This window comes from Drosophila gunungcola, chromosome 3R, assembly GCF_025200985.1.
Source record: "Drosophila gunungcola strain Sukarami chromosome 3R, Dgunungcola_SK_2, whole genome shotgun sequence".
In the NCBI taxonomy this organism is placed as follows: domain Eukaryota; kingdom Metazoa; phylum Arthropoda; class Insecta; order Diptera; family Drosophilidae; genus Drosophila; species Drosophila gunungcola.
The window spans coordinates 5961537-5978392 of NC_069139.1; the positions used below are offsets into that span (position 1 = coordinate 5961537).

At 38.5% G+C, this 16856-nt stretch overlaps 3 protein-coding genes across 3 annotated transcripts; 2 read left to right on the forward strand and 1 right to left on the reverse strand.

The window, feature by feature from the left end:
* Positions 1-2277: 2277 nt before the first annotated feature.
* Positions 2278-6404, forward strand: LOC128252866 (maternal effect protein oskar). Its single transcript, XM_052981016.1, has 4 exons — positions 2278-2909; positions 3309-3732; positions 4189-4950; positions 5295-6404. The coding sequence occupies exons 1-4, from the start codon at positions 2315-2317 to the stop codon at positions 5395-5397; spliced, it is 1884 nt and encodes a 627-aa protein (XP_052836976.1). The 5' UTR covers positions 2278-2314; the 3' UTR covers positions 5398-6404.
* A 628-nt stretch (positions 6405-7032) lies between these two features.
* Positions 7033-11922, forward strand: LOC128252865 (succinate--CoA ligase [ADP-forming] subunit beta, mitochondrial). Its single transcript, XM_052981015.1, has 9 exons — positions 7033-7116; positions 7184-7258; positions 8252-8355; positions 9192-9344; positions 9406-9568; positions 9640-9907; positions 10243-10667; positions 10748-10917; positions 11553-11922. Exons 2-9 carry the CDS (start codon positions 7190-7192, stop codon positions 11722-11724), a joined length of 1524 nt encoding a protein of 507 aa, XP_052836975.1. The 5' UTR covers positions 7033-7116; positions 7184-7189; the 3' UTR covers positions 11725-11922.
* Positions 11835-14280, reverse strand: LOC128252863 (beta-catenin-like protein 1). Its single transcript, XM_052981013.1, has 4 exons — positions 14142-14280; positions 12639-14084; positions 12110-12305; positions 11835-12039 (listed from the first exon to the last, which is right to left on the reverse strand). The coding sequence occupies exons 1-4, from the start codon at positions 14169-14171 to the stop codon at positions 11954-11956; spliced, it is 1758 nt and encodes a 585-aa protein (XP_052836973.1). The 5' UTR covers positions 14172-14280; the 3' UTR covers positions 11835-11953.
* Between the last annotated feature and the right edge of the window lie 2576 nt (positions 14281-16856).

Below are 16856 nucleotides of genomic sequence, written 5' to 3' on the forward strand. Positions count from 1 at the left end.
TTCTGGGCAAGCGAATGGTCTGCAATCTGCGAATTCCAATTCCAGTTTAGCATTCCTGAAATTTTTCGCCTGTCAGCAGATTAACAGGTGTTCCCGCCCCCAAGTGAGGCAATCGCAAAACTGTTCGCATAAATTGATTACAATAATTTGCCTATCCCCCAACTTTAAGCCGCCCTCTGCGAAATAACCTCGCTGCTGGTAAATATTCTAAAATAGCAGAAAGAATAACAACAAGTTGTTCTGTCGGCTTCCATAATTTATGCAAAAATGCAGTCGGACCCAATGAAAAGTGTCGCTCACAAATCTAGGCGGTAAATTGCATTTTGCGATTACCAATTCGCTACCAATTCGCTATAATGCAAAAGTTGTCAATCAAAAAGGGCCCTTAGAGTGGGGAATATTAAATAGAAACATAGATCGATTAAATCATAATAGCTCTGGCGCGGAAGAAAATAGTAATAATATTTCAATAAAATTTTGTAGTGTTCACATATTATAATATAAGCCTTATATTCCGAAAAAACAATTGCACTTACCAGAGATTTAGGGGTGTTACATCCAACAATCGAGTGATCACTGTAGTTTTTAGGTGGGTGTAGAGAAAAAAGAAGTTAATTTGTGCGAGTGTTTGTGGAAGGCCTGGAATGCAAATTACTATTATTACCGGACAATTGCTGGGCTGAGAGTGCATTCAAAACAAATGAAACACCACCAGAAAGGAAAAGTTGAATAGCACAAAAATCTGGCTGATTTCATCCCACTCTAACTTTCCGGGATTACACATTCAGCAAATAGAAAATGTGGAAGTGGCGAATTTTATCAAATTGTACCACATGCTCTTGTCCAGTGTTCCTATTTTGTATTGCTCGTCACGTCTCTGCAGCTTCCTCTGCAATTAAGTGAGGATGGGGAACAAAATACAGTGCAACATCTATAACTAAATACTTTTGACTTTGCAAAATTTTGTATAATCCATCGTATTGAGTTTAAAAAAAATTCTAAATAAGATGAGTATTAAATTAATACCACGAAATTATCAAAACAAAACATATGTGGTTTAATTGTAATGCCTAAGACTACAGTTTTAGACTTTTCGGTATAGAAAATAAACAAAAAAGTATAGGGACTATATTATTTAGTATTGTAGACACAATTGTTAAAACTAAACTTTCAGTCTTTTTTCTGGGTAAAGTAAAAAAAAAAATAAAATATTATTTATAAACTTGTTACTTGGGTGTATGAGTTACAGAAGAAGGACTGTATTAAGTTGCCAAGATTAAGAGGCTTTAAGCCTCTTTCCGATTGTCTGTCGCTCTTCCGGGGTGCAGAAATCCGACCACTCTGTAATGTAAGAAGGCCCTTGAGTCATCCATCAATCCCTGGACTTACCCTCGGACGAAGTTCTTCCATTACTTTTCCCGCAATTTCAGGTGCACTTGCTCGATTATAATCATCTTGGGGAATTGCTGCCGAGACAGCTCCATTTGCCGATTAGCAGCAGACCCACCGCACGTGGCATCGCTCGTCGGCACTATTTGAATTATTGTGGAATTTTTATTACATATCGTAGTTACTTATCAAGCACTGCAGACCCATTGGCGTGCTGTTTTCTAATCTGGACCAAGAGAAAGGCCATAAAACTGAATGGCCAGCTGGAACACAGTGCAAACTGCTTTGAGTAATGGTCGTCAAATGGTTCTGCAGGTGGTAATTGAATTTAATTGGTTTTAGTGGCTCCGTAACCTGCTTTAAATGTGTCTGTAATGATGGTCAAGTAAGCACATCGTGAAACTCAATTGATGACTGATTAACAGAACAGAACACATGTTAAGGTGTCAATCGTTTATGATAAAGATTCCACAATAAGCTTTTGAGCTTTAATTAAGTTTTATTATTTAGATTTTTATATGTTTCTGCTTGGCAGAAAGCTGGTTTTACCACTTAAATTTGTAGCTTTGAAACATTACATTATTTTTATATATTTTAGGTTGTTCGATTAAAAAAATTGTTTGGCAATTTCTAGCTTAATTCTTTTAAAATGAATCTGCATTAGAATTTGCGTAATAAGTTTTGGATTTATCGTTGGCGAAAGTGAACCACCCTAACCATATGTAACAGATCTACTGATAGTAAAACATAATCTCCGCTAACTGTTTACAGTTACTCTATTGCCACCTGCTAATTCGCCTTCCAGTACGAAAAGACCCGTAAGTCTCCAAATCGAGATGTCATATACCCGTAAAACGGATGAATGGAGATGAAGGAGATGGCATAGCGAGGAATCGAAAAAGATTGGATCACTTTCGTACGAGCGATGGCCGCAGTCAGAAGTGAATTCCCCAGCGAACCGAACAGTAATACCAACACCAACACCAACACCATTACCACCAACAAAACTGATCGCCTGAGGTCCGTGAAAAATCGGGTGACCACGTGTTTGAAGCAGTTGTGCGAAAAACTCCAGGCAACTGGATCTTTTCGCAAGAGTTCGTCCAGCCGATTCTATAAGATCTTCGTGAGGGCTGATTATTACGGTTTTCGGGAGAAATCCAAATTTTTGCGCCAGTTTCAGAAGATCTATAAATCGGCGCGAAAAACCGAATCGCCGGAGTTGTGGAAAGTGCCGTTGGCCCATGACGTCACCGGGCAGAGCAGCCAGCAGTTGCAAATCGTAGCCAGACTTTTCTCATCCACTCTGATTTCCACCGAGGAAATCACTTATCACACCAACAACTACAAAAATAAAAGCTGCAAAAGTCGGAAAAGCCACGAAAGCTACAACAGCAGCATGACCATTATCGAGAGCAACTATATAGCTGTGCGCGAGGAGTTTCCCGATATCGACACCGAGGTGCGCGCCATATTGCTCAGCCACGCCCAGAATGGTATCACGATATCGAACATCAAAAGTAAGTTTTATTTATTATGTTGGTATTACTTTCTTGCAAAAAATTCCATTGGATGTTAAAACTTTTTTTGTATGACATTTTCAATAATGTGTACTTAAACTTCTTTTGCCACTGTAGATTTTGTACATTCTGGTTAAACTGACAATTAATGACTATAAATTTAATATTATTGTTCATTTTTTGGTGAAAAAAAAATGTTGAACCAAACACGTGGTTTAAAAAGGTCCCACAAAGAAATGGCCCACCCGAAATTCATACTTAATTTTTTTTTTAATTTTTTTTTTAGTACTCAGCAATTTTTTGTTTCTTAAATTATTTAAGTTATTTGCATAATGATGGTAAATATTTTTAGTGATACAAAACCTAATAACTTTTGTTCCCAAATTTTATTAATTCTAGGTGAATATCGAAAGCAGACGGGCTGCCAGTTTCCACTGCACGACAACGTGACGGACTTCCTGCTGACCATTCCGAACGTGACCGCCGAGTGCAGCGAGTCCGGCAAGAGGATCTTCAACCTGAAGCCGAACGTGAAGAACCGCCACCTGCTCGACATGGTCCTCAACCAGAAGCAGCGCACCAGCGACTACAGCAGCGGAGCTCCCTCCGTGGAGGACAAACCTCGTCCGCCACCACGATACTGGAAGTTCCCCTACAAACGGCGGGCCTTGTCCCAGCTGGACAACAACCTGAACACCGGTCCAAAACTGGAGGAACAGGAACACCAGTTCCAGGCGGTTACCACCAAGGCGGCTCCACTGCAGCAACTGGCCAAGGAGGCAGCGGAGTCGAACTGGTGCTACCAGGACAATTGGAAACATCTGTAAGTGGAATCAGACTAGTTAGAAACCACAATTGTTACATTAATGAACACAACATTTTAAATCTTATCTCCCTAAATAATAACGAATTTCCTACTTTAAGATATACTACTTTTTTTTTTAATTTTAAATTTAATTTCTTATTTTAGTCAATTTAAACATTGCCTAGAGAAGTTATTTGGTATAACTGTTTGGTGGTTAAGTTTTATTTATGAACGAAATTTAATTTTGTGCTGTTTCATTTGAAAATAGTTTAAATTTTCCATTTAAGGAATGCATTTAGAAATGTTGTAAAGCTCATCTTTAAAATATTTAAAAAAGCAAGAGAGCTGTTCTTTTTATTTCAATAATTAGTAAATTCAACCATTTTGATTGATCTTTTTAATTAATTAAAGATGCCCTAATATTTTTTAGTAATTTAAAATTCTAATATTTGTTTTAATAACCTAATACTTTAGCAACAACTTCTACCAGCAATCCAGCGCAAACGAACCGCAGATGCCAGTGCCCATTAATATCTACAGCGATGCTACTGAGGAACCAACTCAGTTTGCTGTTCCCGAGCCGCGACCATACGGCAAGAACCACAACCAGAATAACAAACCAAATGTAAATCAGCAACTGGGATCATTCGTGAACCCATTTAATGATATGAATATACTGAAGAGACGCCACGATATGACGCCAACACCCACGACTTTATCCAGTGGAACGTATAACGATTCAATGTTGACCATCAGTTCGGATTACGATGCCTACCTGCTCGACTTTCCGCTCATGGGCGATGATTTTATGCTATATCTCGCCCGCATGGAGCTAAAATGCCGATTCAGGCGACACGAGCGGATCCTTCAGTCCGGACTTTGCGTCTCCGGGCAAACGATCAATGGCGCCCGGCGGCGGTTGAAGAAAGTTCAACTGCCCGCTGGCACCCAGATCATCGTGAACATCGGCTCCGTGGATATATTGTGCGGAAGGCCTTTGGTTCAAATCGAACACGATTTCCGGCTGCTGATCAAGGAGATGCATAGCCAGCGATTTGTGCCCATTCTCACAAATCTGGCCCCGCTGGCCAACTATTGCCACGACAAGACTATGTGTGATAAGATCCATCGGTTCAACAAATTTATCCGCAGCGAGTGCTGTCACCTGAAATACATCGACATACACTCCTGTCTGATCAACGAACGGGGCATCGTGCGGTTCGATTGTTTTCAAAGGTACGAAAGTGATTTGCATACTATAAACATTTTACCACTTAATTTAAAGAGGTTAAAAATTATTTGATACGTTATACTTTAATCAAATTTTTACTATCCTGTGTTTATTTCTTTTATTTCTTAAAAAATATTCGTAAATTAAATTTGATCGGTAATCTTAAGAAACAAACTTTTCATGCTACAAATCCTTTCATATCTCTATAAATCTTATGTAAATTTAAGCTTTATTTAAAATTTGTTCAAAATCTAAATCTTTATTAAATGCATATTAATGCCTACAATTATTTTTTTTAATACGCATTAGTTTGAAGTGTTTAAAAATTAAATCAAATCTTTTTTTACAGCTCACCACGCCAAGTCACGGGTTCCAATCAGCCATATCTGTTCTGGAACAAAATCGGGCGTCAACGCGTGCTGCAAACTATTGAATTAAATCTGGAGTATTGAGTTTGAGTTTCTAACTCAAGATATAGTAACTGGGCTGGCACCATGAAGATTTTGATGATGTTTTTACGATTTACGCTGATGGCTCGCTGTTTTTACGGAATTCGCTTAATTTTAATGTGTTTTATATGTATGTCCCCTGTTAATATATATATGTTTGTGTAATTGTGTTAGTCCCTAATTGTATAAAATTGTGTGTTTTGTGTTATTTCCTAGATTTTAATATTTTCTTTTTCACTGCCTGTGAAATGTTTGAATATTCCATTGAGTTTTTGCACACTTTTTGCTGATATCCCAAAAGGTGTGCAAAAATTCAAATACAAAATAATTACAGGCAGTTGGAAACTTTTCTCAAAACTTTTTCACTTTTCTAAAACCATTTTCCCTTGAAATCTGCTTTATAAATCAGATTGCAAAGCAAAATGGAATTTAAATGCAAATCCATTGCAAATGTTGTAAACTGTTTTTTGTTCTTCATTTTTTGTGGGTCAAAATGCTTTATGCTCCTGTATAGCAACCTGCCACTCCCCCTTCCAAAAAAAAAAACGGAGGATGGAGTGGGCGTGGTCGAAATACATTTGAGCCATGCTGCATTTTGTCTTCAGCGAAAATGCACTTGCTCCACTTGGAAAATTCGCTTGCACAAAATCAACGCCGCGGCTGATTTATTATTAATGTGCTCAAGCAAATTCAAGTGAAGCATTTGCGCGATTTTCGTGTTCCGGCTTCCGTTGAAATAAAGTTTATAAAAAGCTTACACTCTGCTGCAGACACGCCACCGGAAGTGCGCACTAAGTGTGTTTCTGTCGCACAGTGTAGAATTACATAGCAAATTACAGCACTACTCTAAACTCTTCTAGATAGCTATCTACTATTTATAAACTTATTTATTGTCTTGAATGTATGTTAATTGTATGTTTTGATGGTGATCACGTTTTTTTTGTCCTATAACAAGATGCAATGTAAAATCCAAAAAAAAAAAGAAAAAATAATAAAACAAGGGAAAATAACTTTTGTTTGGAATTTCTTCATTCAGTTATTGAGTAATTTTTATACTATTTAGCGAACTAAAAATCAGATGAACATGCAAATATGGAAACCTCAAGACGTTTAAACAAATAAATATATATTTGTCTTGCTAATAATGAAAGTGGCTAAAGGAAAAATAAAGTAATAATAATAAAATACAGACCTGACATATCTAAATCAAGTTAAGATACATTTAAAAGTTAGCGCCAACTAGGTTTGAAGCACTGGTAGATGCTTACCCGTGTTTCAAACCAACATTATACAAACTTAAAGAATACCCCAGATATGTTAATTACCTATTTGTTTATATAAATTGTTTAAAAAAGTGAAGGTATGCATTACGTCGATGTTTGAAACAGTAATATGTTCTCTAACTCTAATGCAGTTGTTGATTTGATGTTTAAAATAATGCTTCTTAATTTGATTACTAGGTATTGCAAACATGCCAAGAGTTTTTAATGAAAATTATTAAGCTGCTCTTATATTCCTATATTAAATTTAATATATTTTCAATGTTCGTATGGAAACTGCTAACCAAAAACTGACCGAAATTCAACGGTTAAGCTATTTAATCGTTTACGGGAATACCCCAGCTAAATGTATTCGAGGTATCGATACTATCGAGCGCTTTGTTTTCTCCATTTCCAATTTCTCCACCTCTAGTTCAGTAGGTGACGACAAAAAAATCAAACAGTAAGCAGCTTTAATGTTAAAATTTCCGCATTGAAATTATTAGACGTACGTTTTTAACCGATTTCAGAACAAAATGGCTTCATTCTTGGCACGAACGGGAGGTCCCCTTCTGGAAACAGTTAGGCCAGCGGCCGTTAAAAAGGTAAGTCTGCCAATTAAAGGTCATATTTTTGTAAAAAATGCAAAACTCAGACGCTTTACATAATAAGGCGAAAAGAGAGAGGTGTTCGCTCTTTCTCTCTCTCTGTCTTACTCACACATGGTGAATGCACGATGGGATCGCGGAGTGGGGGGGTGGAGATCGCTTATCGCTAAAAACTAATTTCGTTTTAAATTCCCTTTAATTTGTTAAACAAATAATTCCCCAGTGAGAGAGCTTAAGGTATATAGTTTTCCGATCCAAAGAGAGTCACGATCGCATGAAGACACCTGACTTTTTTTATTGTATCAGTGTGACGCAACTGCTGTTTTCGTGTTTGTGTGTGTGAGTGGACCTTGAAATCCCAATTTATTCCCCTGTTTAATTTTCCTTTTTTTTTATCAATGAGCGTATGACAACTGTTGCCTTATCGTTCGCGGTTGTTGTTGTTTTAGTTGCCGGGCCCTCAAATTAAATTCTTAATCTGCGAATTAGTTTTGGTTATCGCCGGGAAACGCCGTTATCCGCCAGACTTGCTCTTAACCCAGATTGCGTCTCTTTTCATTTTTTTGTTTATGTTTTTCGGATGAATCAGCGAACCAGTTTTTTATTAATTTTTGCTTGACAATGACCTCGTGACTGGAATAAAGGTTTCATTTACCAGATAGCAAAATCAGTTTTTGGAATTGGAACAAACTATACTTATTTTGTTTAATGTATTGGTCTTATAAATAATATAGTTTCCTTAAACTACAAAATAATTAAACAATTTTTTTTTAATAATTTTCTTTAGATAATAAACTTTTTTCGTACTAAATAATTTTAAAAATTAAAAAAAAATCATTTTTAAAATTCTTAAAAAATTCTATAGTAATACATTTTTGATCCTCTATTTTGAACTCCCAAACTACTTATAATTTTTTCATTCAACACTTAATTCAATTCTGCCTTATAAATCTGTATATTATTTTAACCCTTCTATTTCCAATTTTTCAGATTCTTGGCCTGGCTCCTGTTGCCGTCCAGCAGTTGAGGAACCTCAATGTCCAGGAGCATGTTTCCTACAGTCTCCTCAACGAGAGCAAAATCCCAACACCTCGGTGAGTAAACCCAAAACCACAGCGGAATTATTAAATAGGCGTAGGGAAACAACCACAATCAGCCACAAAGTTGCGGTCCAAAGTACAATGAAAGTGCCGCGTTGTCGTTGCGTCGACGGTTTCTTTGGTTTATTTTCGTCTTGGACTTTGGCTGAACTTAATAATTTGCATTAATTAGCTAGGCTGGGGTAAACAAACCATAGAAGCGCAGCCACCGATGATAAGGTTGATAACAAGTTATACACTTTGATCGACATAAAGTGACAAGGGTCAGTGACGTGGGCTTTGATAAGATGTAAAAGACGGGAGATACTCAAGGTGATAGTAGTTTAAAAGCCAAAAAAAAAATGCAATAAAATAACAATTAAATGTTCTCGTTTAAAACAAGTCGATACTGTTATTTAAAATCAATTTATTTCAATCAAAACAGTAAATGCCTTCAGATCTTGAAACTTTAAATCATCATTTAAAGTAAAAATAGTTTGTAGACCAATAATTCTTTTTGTGAAGTTAAAAACTAAAAACAACATATAAATAATAACAAATAATTCAACATTTGTTTGTTAATTTCAAGATTTTATAAATAACGTACCTTAATCTATTGAACGCAAAGCAAAATCATACGATTATGTATGTTTTTCTCAAAATATGCTTCTCATCTCCCGAACGACCGAATAACCTTGTCTTAAATTCCCAGCCTTCGGGATTTACAATTTTGACGCTTACTGATAAGAGAACTCACGTGAAAGGTTCTTATCAATCCAAATTTATTGCGGCATCGTGTAGAGAACACCCAGAAATAAATTAGCATACTAAATGACTCATTTCTTTTGCAGTTTCGCTGTTGCCAAGAACGGAAAGGAGGCCAACGACATTGCCACTAAGCTGAAGACGGACAATCTGGTGCTGAAGGCCCAGGTTCTGGCCGGAGGACGAGGCAAGGGAACCTTCAAGAATGGCCTGAAGGGAGGTGTTCGCGTGGTCTACGAGTGAGTTATTAGCAATGATTTATTCTGTTAGGATATTCATTAATTCATTATCGTATTGCAGCCCCCAAACCGCTGAGGAGCTTTCCGCAAAGATGATCGATCAACTTCTGGTCACCAAGCAGACCGGAGCAGCTGGTCGCATCTGCAAGAAGGTGATGGTAGCCGAAAGGAAATTCCCCCGCCGTGAGTTCTACTTCGCCGTGATGATGGAGCGTGCCTTTAACGTAAGTTCAAAAATGCGACAAATATCTGAGAAGTTCACCTATTATAATGTATAAATTAATCTAATTTTCAGGGTCCCGTCTTGATTGCCTCCAAGGAGGGTGGCGTGGACATTGAGGAGGTGGCTGCCAGCAGTCCCGATGCCATTCTGTACGAACCCATCGACATTGGCACTGGCTTGACCAGCGAACAGGCCCAGAAGATCATTAAGAAAGTTGGTCTGGGCGGTGATGGTGAGGACACCCACGTCCAGATGTTGATGAACCTGTACGATCTGTTCGTCAAGAAGGATGCTCTCTTGGTTGAGATCAACCCGTATGCCGAGGATGCCATGAGTGGCTGTAAGTTTTCCGGAATTAATTTCTCTTTAGTGTTTTTATGTGTGTCCTATTCTAATATCTCATCTCATCTTTTCTAACAAAATAACCCATTTGTGAATGTCACTGGATTTCATGTTTTTCTGTACAGGCTGTAAGTATATATCACCAACTAACAAAAGGAGCATTTAATTTGGAAATAAGATTGGTGCAGGATTTACAAAGATAAACAATTCAATTTAAATCTTGAGATATGTACATAAATTTCTTCGACAGCAATCGAATTTCTTTGCTTACTTTTTTCACCTATGGCAAACATTATTTAATGTTTTTTAATCATTTAAATTCTTTTTCCGCAGACTTCGCATTGGACGCCAAGCTGCGTTTCGACGACAATGCTGAGTTCCGCCAGAAGGAGCTGTTCGCTCTGCGTGATTGGACCCAAGAGGATCCCAAGGAAGTTGAGGCTGCCAAATACAACCTTAACTACATTGCCCTGGATGGCACTATTGGTTGCATGGTGAATGGAGCTGGTTTGGCCATGGCCACCATGGATATTATTAAGCTGTACGGCGGCGAGCCAGCCAATTTCCTGGATGTGGGTGGTGGTGCCACTGCCGAGGCTGTCAAGGCCGCCTTCAAGATCATCACCTCCGACCCGAAGGTGCTCTGCATTCTGGTCAACATTTTCGGAGGCATCATGCGATGCGATGTCATTGCCGAGGGTATCATTTCCGCCACCAAGGACCTGAATCTGAATATGCCCGTGGTTGTGCGTCTCCAGGTGAGTGGAATATGGTCTTCAATTGATCACTTAAATGATCTTATTTAGTACATGGTTAATAATTACAATTATTTTTGCAGGGCACCAAAGTCAAGGAAGCCCGCGAATTGATTCGCACATCTGGACTGAAGATTCTGGCCCGCGACGATCTGGACAAGGCTGCCGATCTGGCCGTGCACTTGGCGCAAATCGTCAAGCTGGCCCGCGAAATGAAGATGGATGTGAACTTCGAGATTCCCGATGCCCAAAAGTAGATAGCTCCATCAGATACCGGCTAAGTCAACCCTCATAAGCACACGCAGACACAAATGTGAAAGTCGACAACAAAAGTAGAACCAAAACCTAACATTTACTCTAGCCACTCAAACTACTCAATGAAAAACTATGCCATCGGTTCGTAGTTAGAGCATTATGTGTTCGTAACGATCGGTCGAACAATTGATGAATTAATTTTGCAAAAATGTTAAGTTTAAAACTGTTGAGAGTCCTAAGATATGTCATATAGATAATTCGAATAATTCAGCAAGTTGAGTGTTCTCTTTGCACCTAAACAATTTCTATATTGTATCTAAAATAGTCAACATTAATTGCACTTGAATAATAGAAAAATGGAACAGAAAGTACGTTTTAATTGTGATTTTTGCAAAAATTCATTTAATTTTTATTTATTTAATTGCGACACTGCTTCAAAAGCAGTTCCATCTTGTGTATTATGCTATTTAGTTTGCTTTAAATTAAAACACAAAAAAACAATCTTAAACTGAACATGCTTTTTACTTTCTTTAGAATTTAATTGTGCATAGTTTTATATGAATTTAAACGAAAACACATATTTATATTGATTTACAATTAAGTTTCTAACTCGATTTAATTACTGCACTTTAGTGGAAAGGGTGGAAAAGCAGATTGCAAGAAAGACGATAAGAAAGATGAGAAGAAAGGGGATAAGAAGGATGACAAGAAATCCGATTGCACGAAGAAAGAGGCAAAGAAAAAAGAGGAAAAGAAAGACATTTGCAAAAAGAATGAATCCTCTGACAAGAAGGACAAGAAGTGATGGCCGGAATTCTATTCAAGAACCAAGTGGGATCTGCTCGAGATTTTTCTAAAAATTACACAAACAACCGGAAAGAAGCCATTCCTAAAAGTCCAAATCCTTTATTGAACTCACCAGAATGATAGAGCTGTCAGAGTTTATATAGACATTTTACCGCCATAAATTTCCTATTAAGTTTTCAAAAAATTTCAGTTTTAATAGTTCTGTTTTGTTTATTGTATGGTGAGCCTTAGAAACGATCGACTAGAGATAAAATGTGGGTCTGCTCCTGTTCCCGCCAGTCAGTGTCGCCATCGCCCAGGTTGCCAGCATATTCTGTGCATACAGTTTTTAAGAATGGTTAGTTTGCTTTTGAATAAAGAGAGATAGTTCTTTAGGGGATTACCTCTCATAATGCTGCGTATGGTCTTCATGGAGGCGCCACGCAAGTTAAGGATCTGCAAAACGCGCTGCTTAACAGTATCGCCGGTGGCACTGACCTCCAGCAGGATGTAGTCGATGCGCTGCAATGTGAACAATCCTCCGGTCAGCCGTTTAATATAGTTGTTCTCCGCCTCTTCGTCTTCGTCAATGCTGGGATCCTGTGGGGTTATATAAAGTTTAGCAAAAAAATCATAAGTATACATCTATAAGCTATTAGATACCTTCCAAAACAAAAAATTAATAGTTTTGTTACGCAAGAAATATTGTTAGCTTGAATACTTGGCCTTAAATGGAATTTAAGCTTTCTAATTTTACCCCTAAGTTATTATAATTTCCCTTATCATGATTTGTCTAAACGTTAGTTTGAAACAGATTTTTTAGCTTTGCACCACTTAGTTTTCTTTGATATAATGTTTTCCCAGGCTTCCATCCATTATATCAATATGGACAAGATTATAGCTTTCTCTTCAGTTAGTTTTTTTTGTACTTGCCTTAGCCTGCTGATCGATCTCCTTGTCTATGGCCTCCACCTTGGCCAGATACTTGAGATGCAGCTCCAGCAGCCGGTCCACCTTCTCGTGATCGTTCTCAGTGAACTTGGCCAACATTCGCTGGCGATGCGTGCCCTTGCAGTTGCGCAGCATCGATGCAATGACGGAGGTCACATGCTCCTCGTGCTCATCGGCGGAGATCAGTCGCTGCTTGTTGCGCTTGGGGGTTTTCATGAAGAGCGGAAAGATGGTGCGCAGGCCGAGGATCTCGACGAACTTGTTACAATTATCCCTGCCATCCTGACCGGCCATGGCATGATCGAGAACCTTGAGCGAACCATTCCGGGACATTTTCTTCTCCCTGAGCATCAGGTTCATTAGCTGAAGACCCTCGCCGCTGAGAAAGCGATCGCGATTCTCACGGGCCATCAAAGCGGAACAGAGGCAATTGAATAGGTTCTGCATATACTCCTGCTCCTCGTTGCTCCCGGGATCGTGTCTTTTGTAGACGGCCAGCTGTTGGAGCAGCACATCCACTCCATCAAGCGAGCCCAGCAGCAGTCGGTTGTCATTCTCGGTTTGTATGAGGATGGAAAGAATCTCGCTGCAGTACAGTTTGTTGGGATCGAAGGGCGACTTTCCGCGCAGGCGTTTCAGCAGCCACGCCAACAATCCCTGTTCAGCGGCCTCCTTGACGAATTCCGAATCGATTTCGGTGAGGTTCTCCACAATGGCCAGTGTGTTATGCACTCCATCGGATTCCTCCTTGACCTGCTCGTTCAGTCTCTCCAAATTCTGGACAAGAAGAGCACAGATTTGCTCTTTCCTTAGGGCTTCTATCAGGGATTCGGCACCCTCTTGACTTTCGCCCAGAATGTCCACGTCGGTTACCTCCTGCAAGAGATCCACAACGGCCACAGCTATGTCCGTATTTTGATGGGCCAGAAGCTCCAGCAAACTGTGCAAGCCATGCAGTTCCACAAGGAGCGGATACAGATCGGGAACCGTGGCCACGCCCTTCAGCTCCTGGATCACTGTGTGCAGCTCCAACTCCGAGTCCATGAACTTTTCGGGACTGTCGGCGAACTTGATGCGCATCTCCTGGTTTTTGAGGTTCCTCTTCTCGAACACCAGTATCAGTTTCTTGAGGCTCTGCTCGTCCAGAACATCGCCATCAGCCTCCTCGTTCTCCACGTACTTAAGGATGTTCAGTCGCTCCTCCTCCGTGAGTTCCGGATCGAATTCGAAGCTGGTGGTGGCGGTGCCGCCGCCGGATGCGGCAGATGCTCCTCCACTTTGTTTCAAATAGTGTGCCGACTCCTTGGCTTCGGCGATGCGCCGCATGCGTTTGATTTTCTCATCGCCACCGCCCCGTTTTCCATGGGAGCTCTCCAAATCGAAGTCCTCGTCGTCGTCCTCGTGCGGACGCTTTGGCGTCTGTTCCGGCTACAGATTGGGATGGTTTAGATATAGCTATATCTCAGGAATCACTATAATATTTACCTTAAAAGCCAGCAGTTCGCCGATGTCCATGGTTGCGGGGTCTTAATAGAGGTGGGAATACGTCGTTGCCAACAACGATGTTTTTAAATTACCTGTCTTATCGATGTTCAGCTGGGATAATCGATGTTTACCCAATTCTATCGATTTGTCACTCCTTTTCTTGAACCCTTTGTTAAAATTTTTAATTATCAAATGCACTAATTATTAAACACTGCTCTTGTAATAGTAAAAACAATGTTTTTTAACATTACAAAATCGAAGAAACATTGATGGTTTACGCCAAAAACATCGATCTCTAACGATTTAATTTTCTAAGCTAAAGGTTGAGATCTTTGATAAACAGCCTTATCGAAGCCTCCTACCAGTTAACCCTTATAAAATGTAATTTCATTTCGATTTGCAGTTAAAATTTTTTTTTTCTTACTTTATATTTACAAGTAAAATACAAAAATTATTAAACCCTTTTAGCAGTATTTTGTACATACAATTATTTAATACTATTATATTACTATATATATATAATACTATTATATTACTTTTAAATTTTAATATACAGAACAAACAAGTTTCTAACTATTTACTTTAACGTTTAATATTATTATATATGTAAATTAAAATCGTCAATATACATTTATTTTTCTTTTTGCTAGAACTTCGGTTAGAAGGGGAACCCAGTAGGTTGATTAAGAACTTTATCTTAAATTATTGAAACGATAGTTAATAACATGATATTGAAACAAAAAATTAGGACACTGAAAATAAAAATATTTTTAATAACAAGGTCAATCTAAAATAAAGTGTTTTAGGGTTTTTTTTATAAATTATTTTTAAAGTGTTTTACAACATCATGTTATAATTTTTAAATTGTTTCTATAAAAACATTGAGACTTGCTTTTCTTTTTTTTATTTATTTTAAGTTGCTATTTATATCTCACACAAATTCCTACAAATTAAATTAGTGTAATGTAAACCATTTCTGCCACAACCACCCAGCCTCCCAAAGGGCATTTGCCCGTTTTAGCCCTGCGTCTGCGACTGTGATGACGACTTTACATAAATTCCTAAAGGCCAAGCCCCAAAAATATATTTACAACTGCTTTAAGCTCTGGCAATTCAACAAGTTGTTTTGGGGAGTGTGTGCTGGTGTGTGTGCGCCTGTTGCCATCTCATTCGCACTGTCGGGCTTTCTTCGAGCCAGTCTCTCTTCAAGCCAGTTCGTCAGCGTGATTTGGCGTTGTTGTTGCTGCCTTTGCATTTGCCATTGGTGTTGGTATTGTTGCTGTGGCTGCTGCCGCTTTTTTATTTTACTATTTTCTGGCTTGTTTCATGTTGACCCACTTTTGGTGGCAATACGTGAGCCAGTACAGTGGGCCAAAATACCGGTGAAAGCTTATCTTTGTCAAAGCTTGAACTTAAAATTACAATAGAGTTTTTATTTATTTGAAATTGATTTATAAATGTTTATTTTCATAACATTTTTAGAATTCGGATCGTTTTAAATAGCTAATTTTAACTGCCACATTTTGTCAAATATAATATGATTTGTATGTACCGAGTTAGTAAACCCAAGACGCCAAAATTATCAAAAATTAGTCGTTACTATAATTTATATTTATAGAAGTACTGATCAACTGTTGTTTTTCAAAATCATTTTTTGGAATTTAAAAGTTATTCATGAAAATAAAAATGTAACTTTTTATATAAGGTTTAAAAAATACAAGAATTCACATAATAAAAATATATTTTATAGTAATTTTTGTTCAATAAAAAATTTATTAAAATTATTTTCCTATGATTAATAATTGATTAAGGACTGACTCAGGTTTTTAATCATCTTGTCCCACGGTGGCGGGCAAAAAGTCATAAACTGAATTGCCAACAGGTTATGGCGACGACCACGAAGACGACGGATGGCTGCTGTTTTTGTTGTTGCTGTTGCTTTTGCTGTTGCTCGGCTGCGGAGTAGTAAAAAGGGCCATGACAGTGACACTTTGAAGTTTGAGGTTAAATCGTCAATGTTGTTGCCTTGGCTTTGCTCTCCGGTTGCATTGGTTTGCTTTTTGCTTTATCTGTCTCTCGCCATATTCCCCAACATATTTTAGTCGGCCTTTACTGTTGTTTGGCTCTTTCGAATTATCGTATATATTTTATGCTGTTTTTTGCACTGCACTGCATTCAAAAGACTTAGGCAACGAACTTGCCAAGAAATAACTTTGAACTCACGCATGCTCGCACGTTTTTATGTTTTTCTTATTAATTATTTTTGCTTTTTTGCTTGCCGACTCACACACGAGTTCGGATTTGAAAAGTGAAATTTCAAAGTAGAACAAGCGGCAGCGGTAGCAACAACGCACGTTTAGAGGTTCCAATAAAAATGGGGTCACTTGTCGTTGGCCAGTCGGTTAGCCACCTCCCCGCCCGAAAACCCCTCGAAAACCTCCACTGACCATCGAACGCATAGATCACGCGCCGTCTCTGCTGCTGTTGTGGTTGTTGTTGTTTTTGTTGCTGTTGTTGCTGTAGTTGATGCCGTTGTGCATTGTAAATTAATTGCAGTCGCGTCTCGCGTCTGTTTTGGATTTTTTGGCTTGAACCGTTCTCAACCAGTTTTAGGCCATCCATCGTGTGTGCCATTAAAATGCACAACGAACTTGACAACGAAACGGAATAAATGGTGAAATATTTCTCTTCCAACTTAAAGACTTTCCCTGTGAC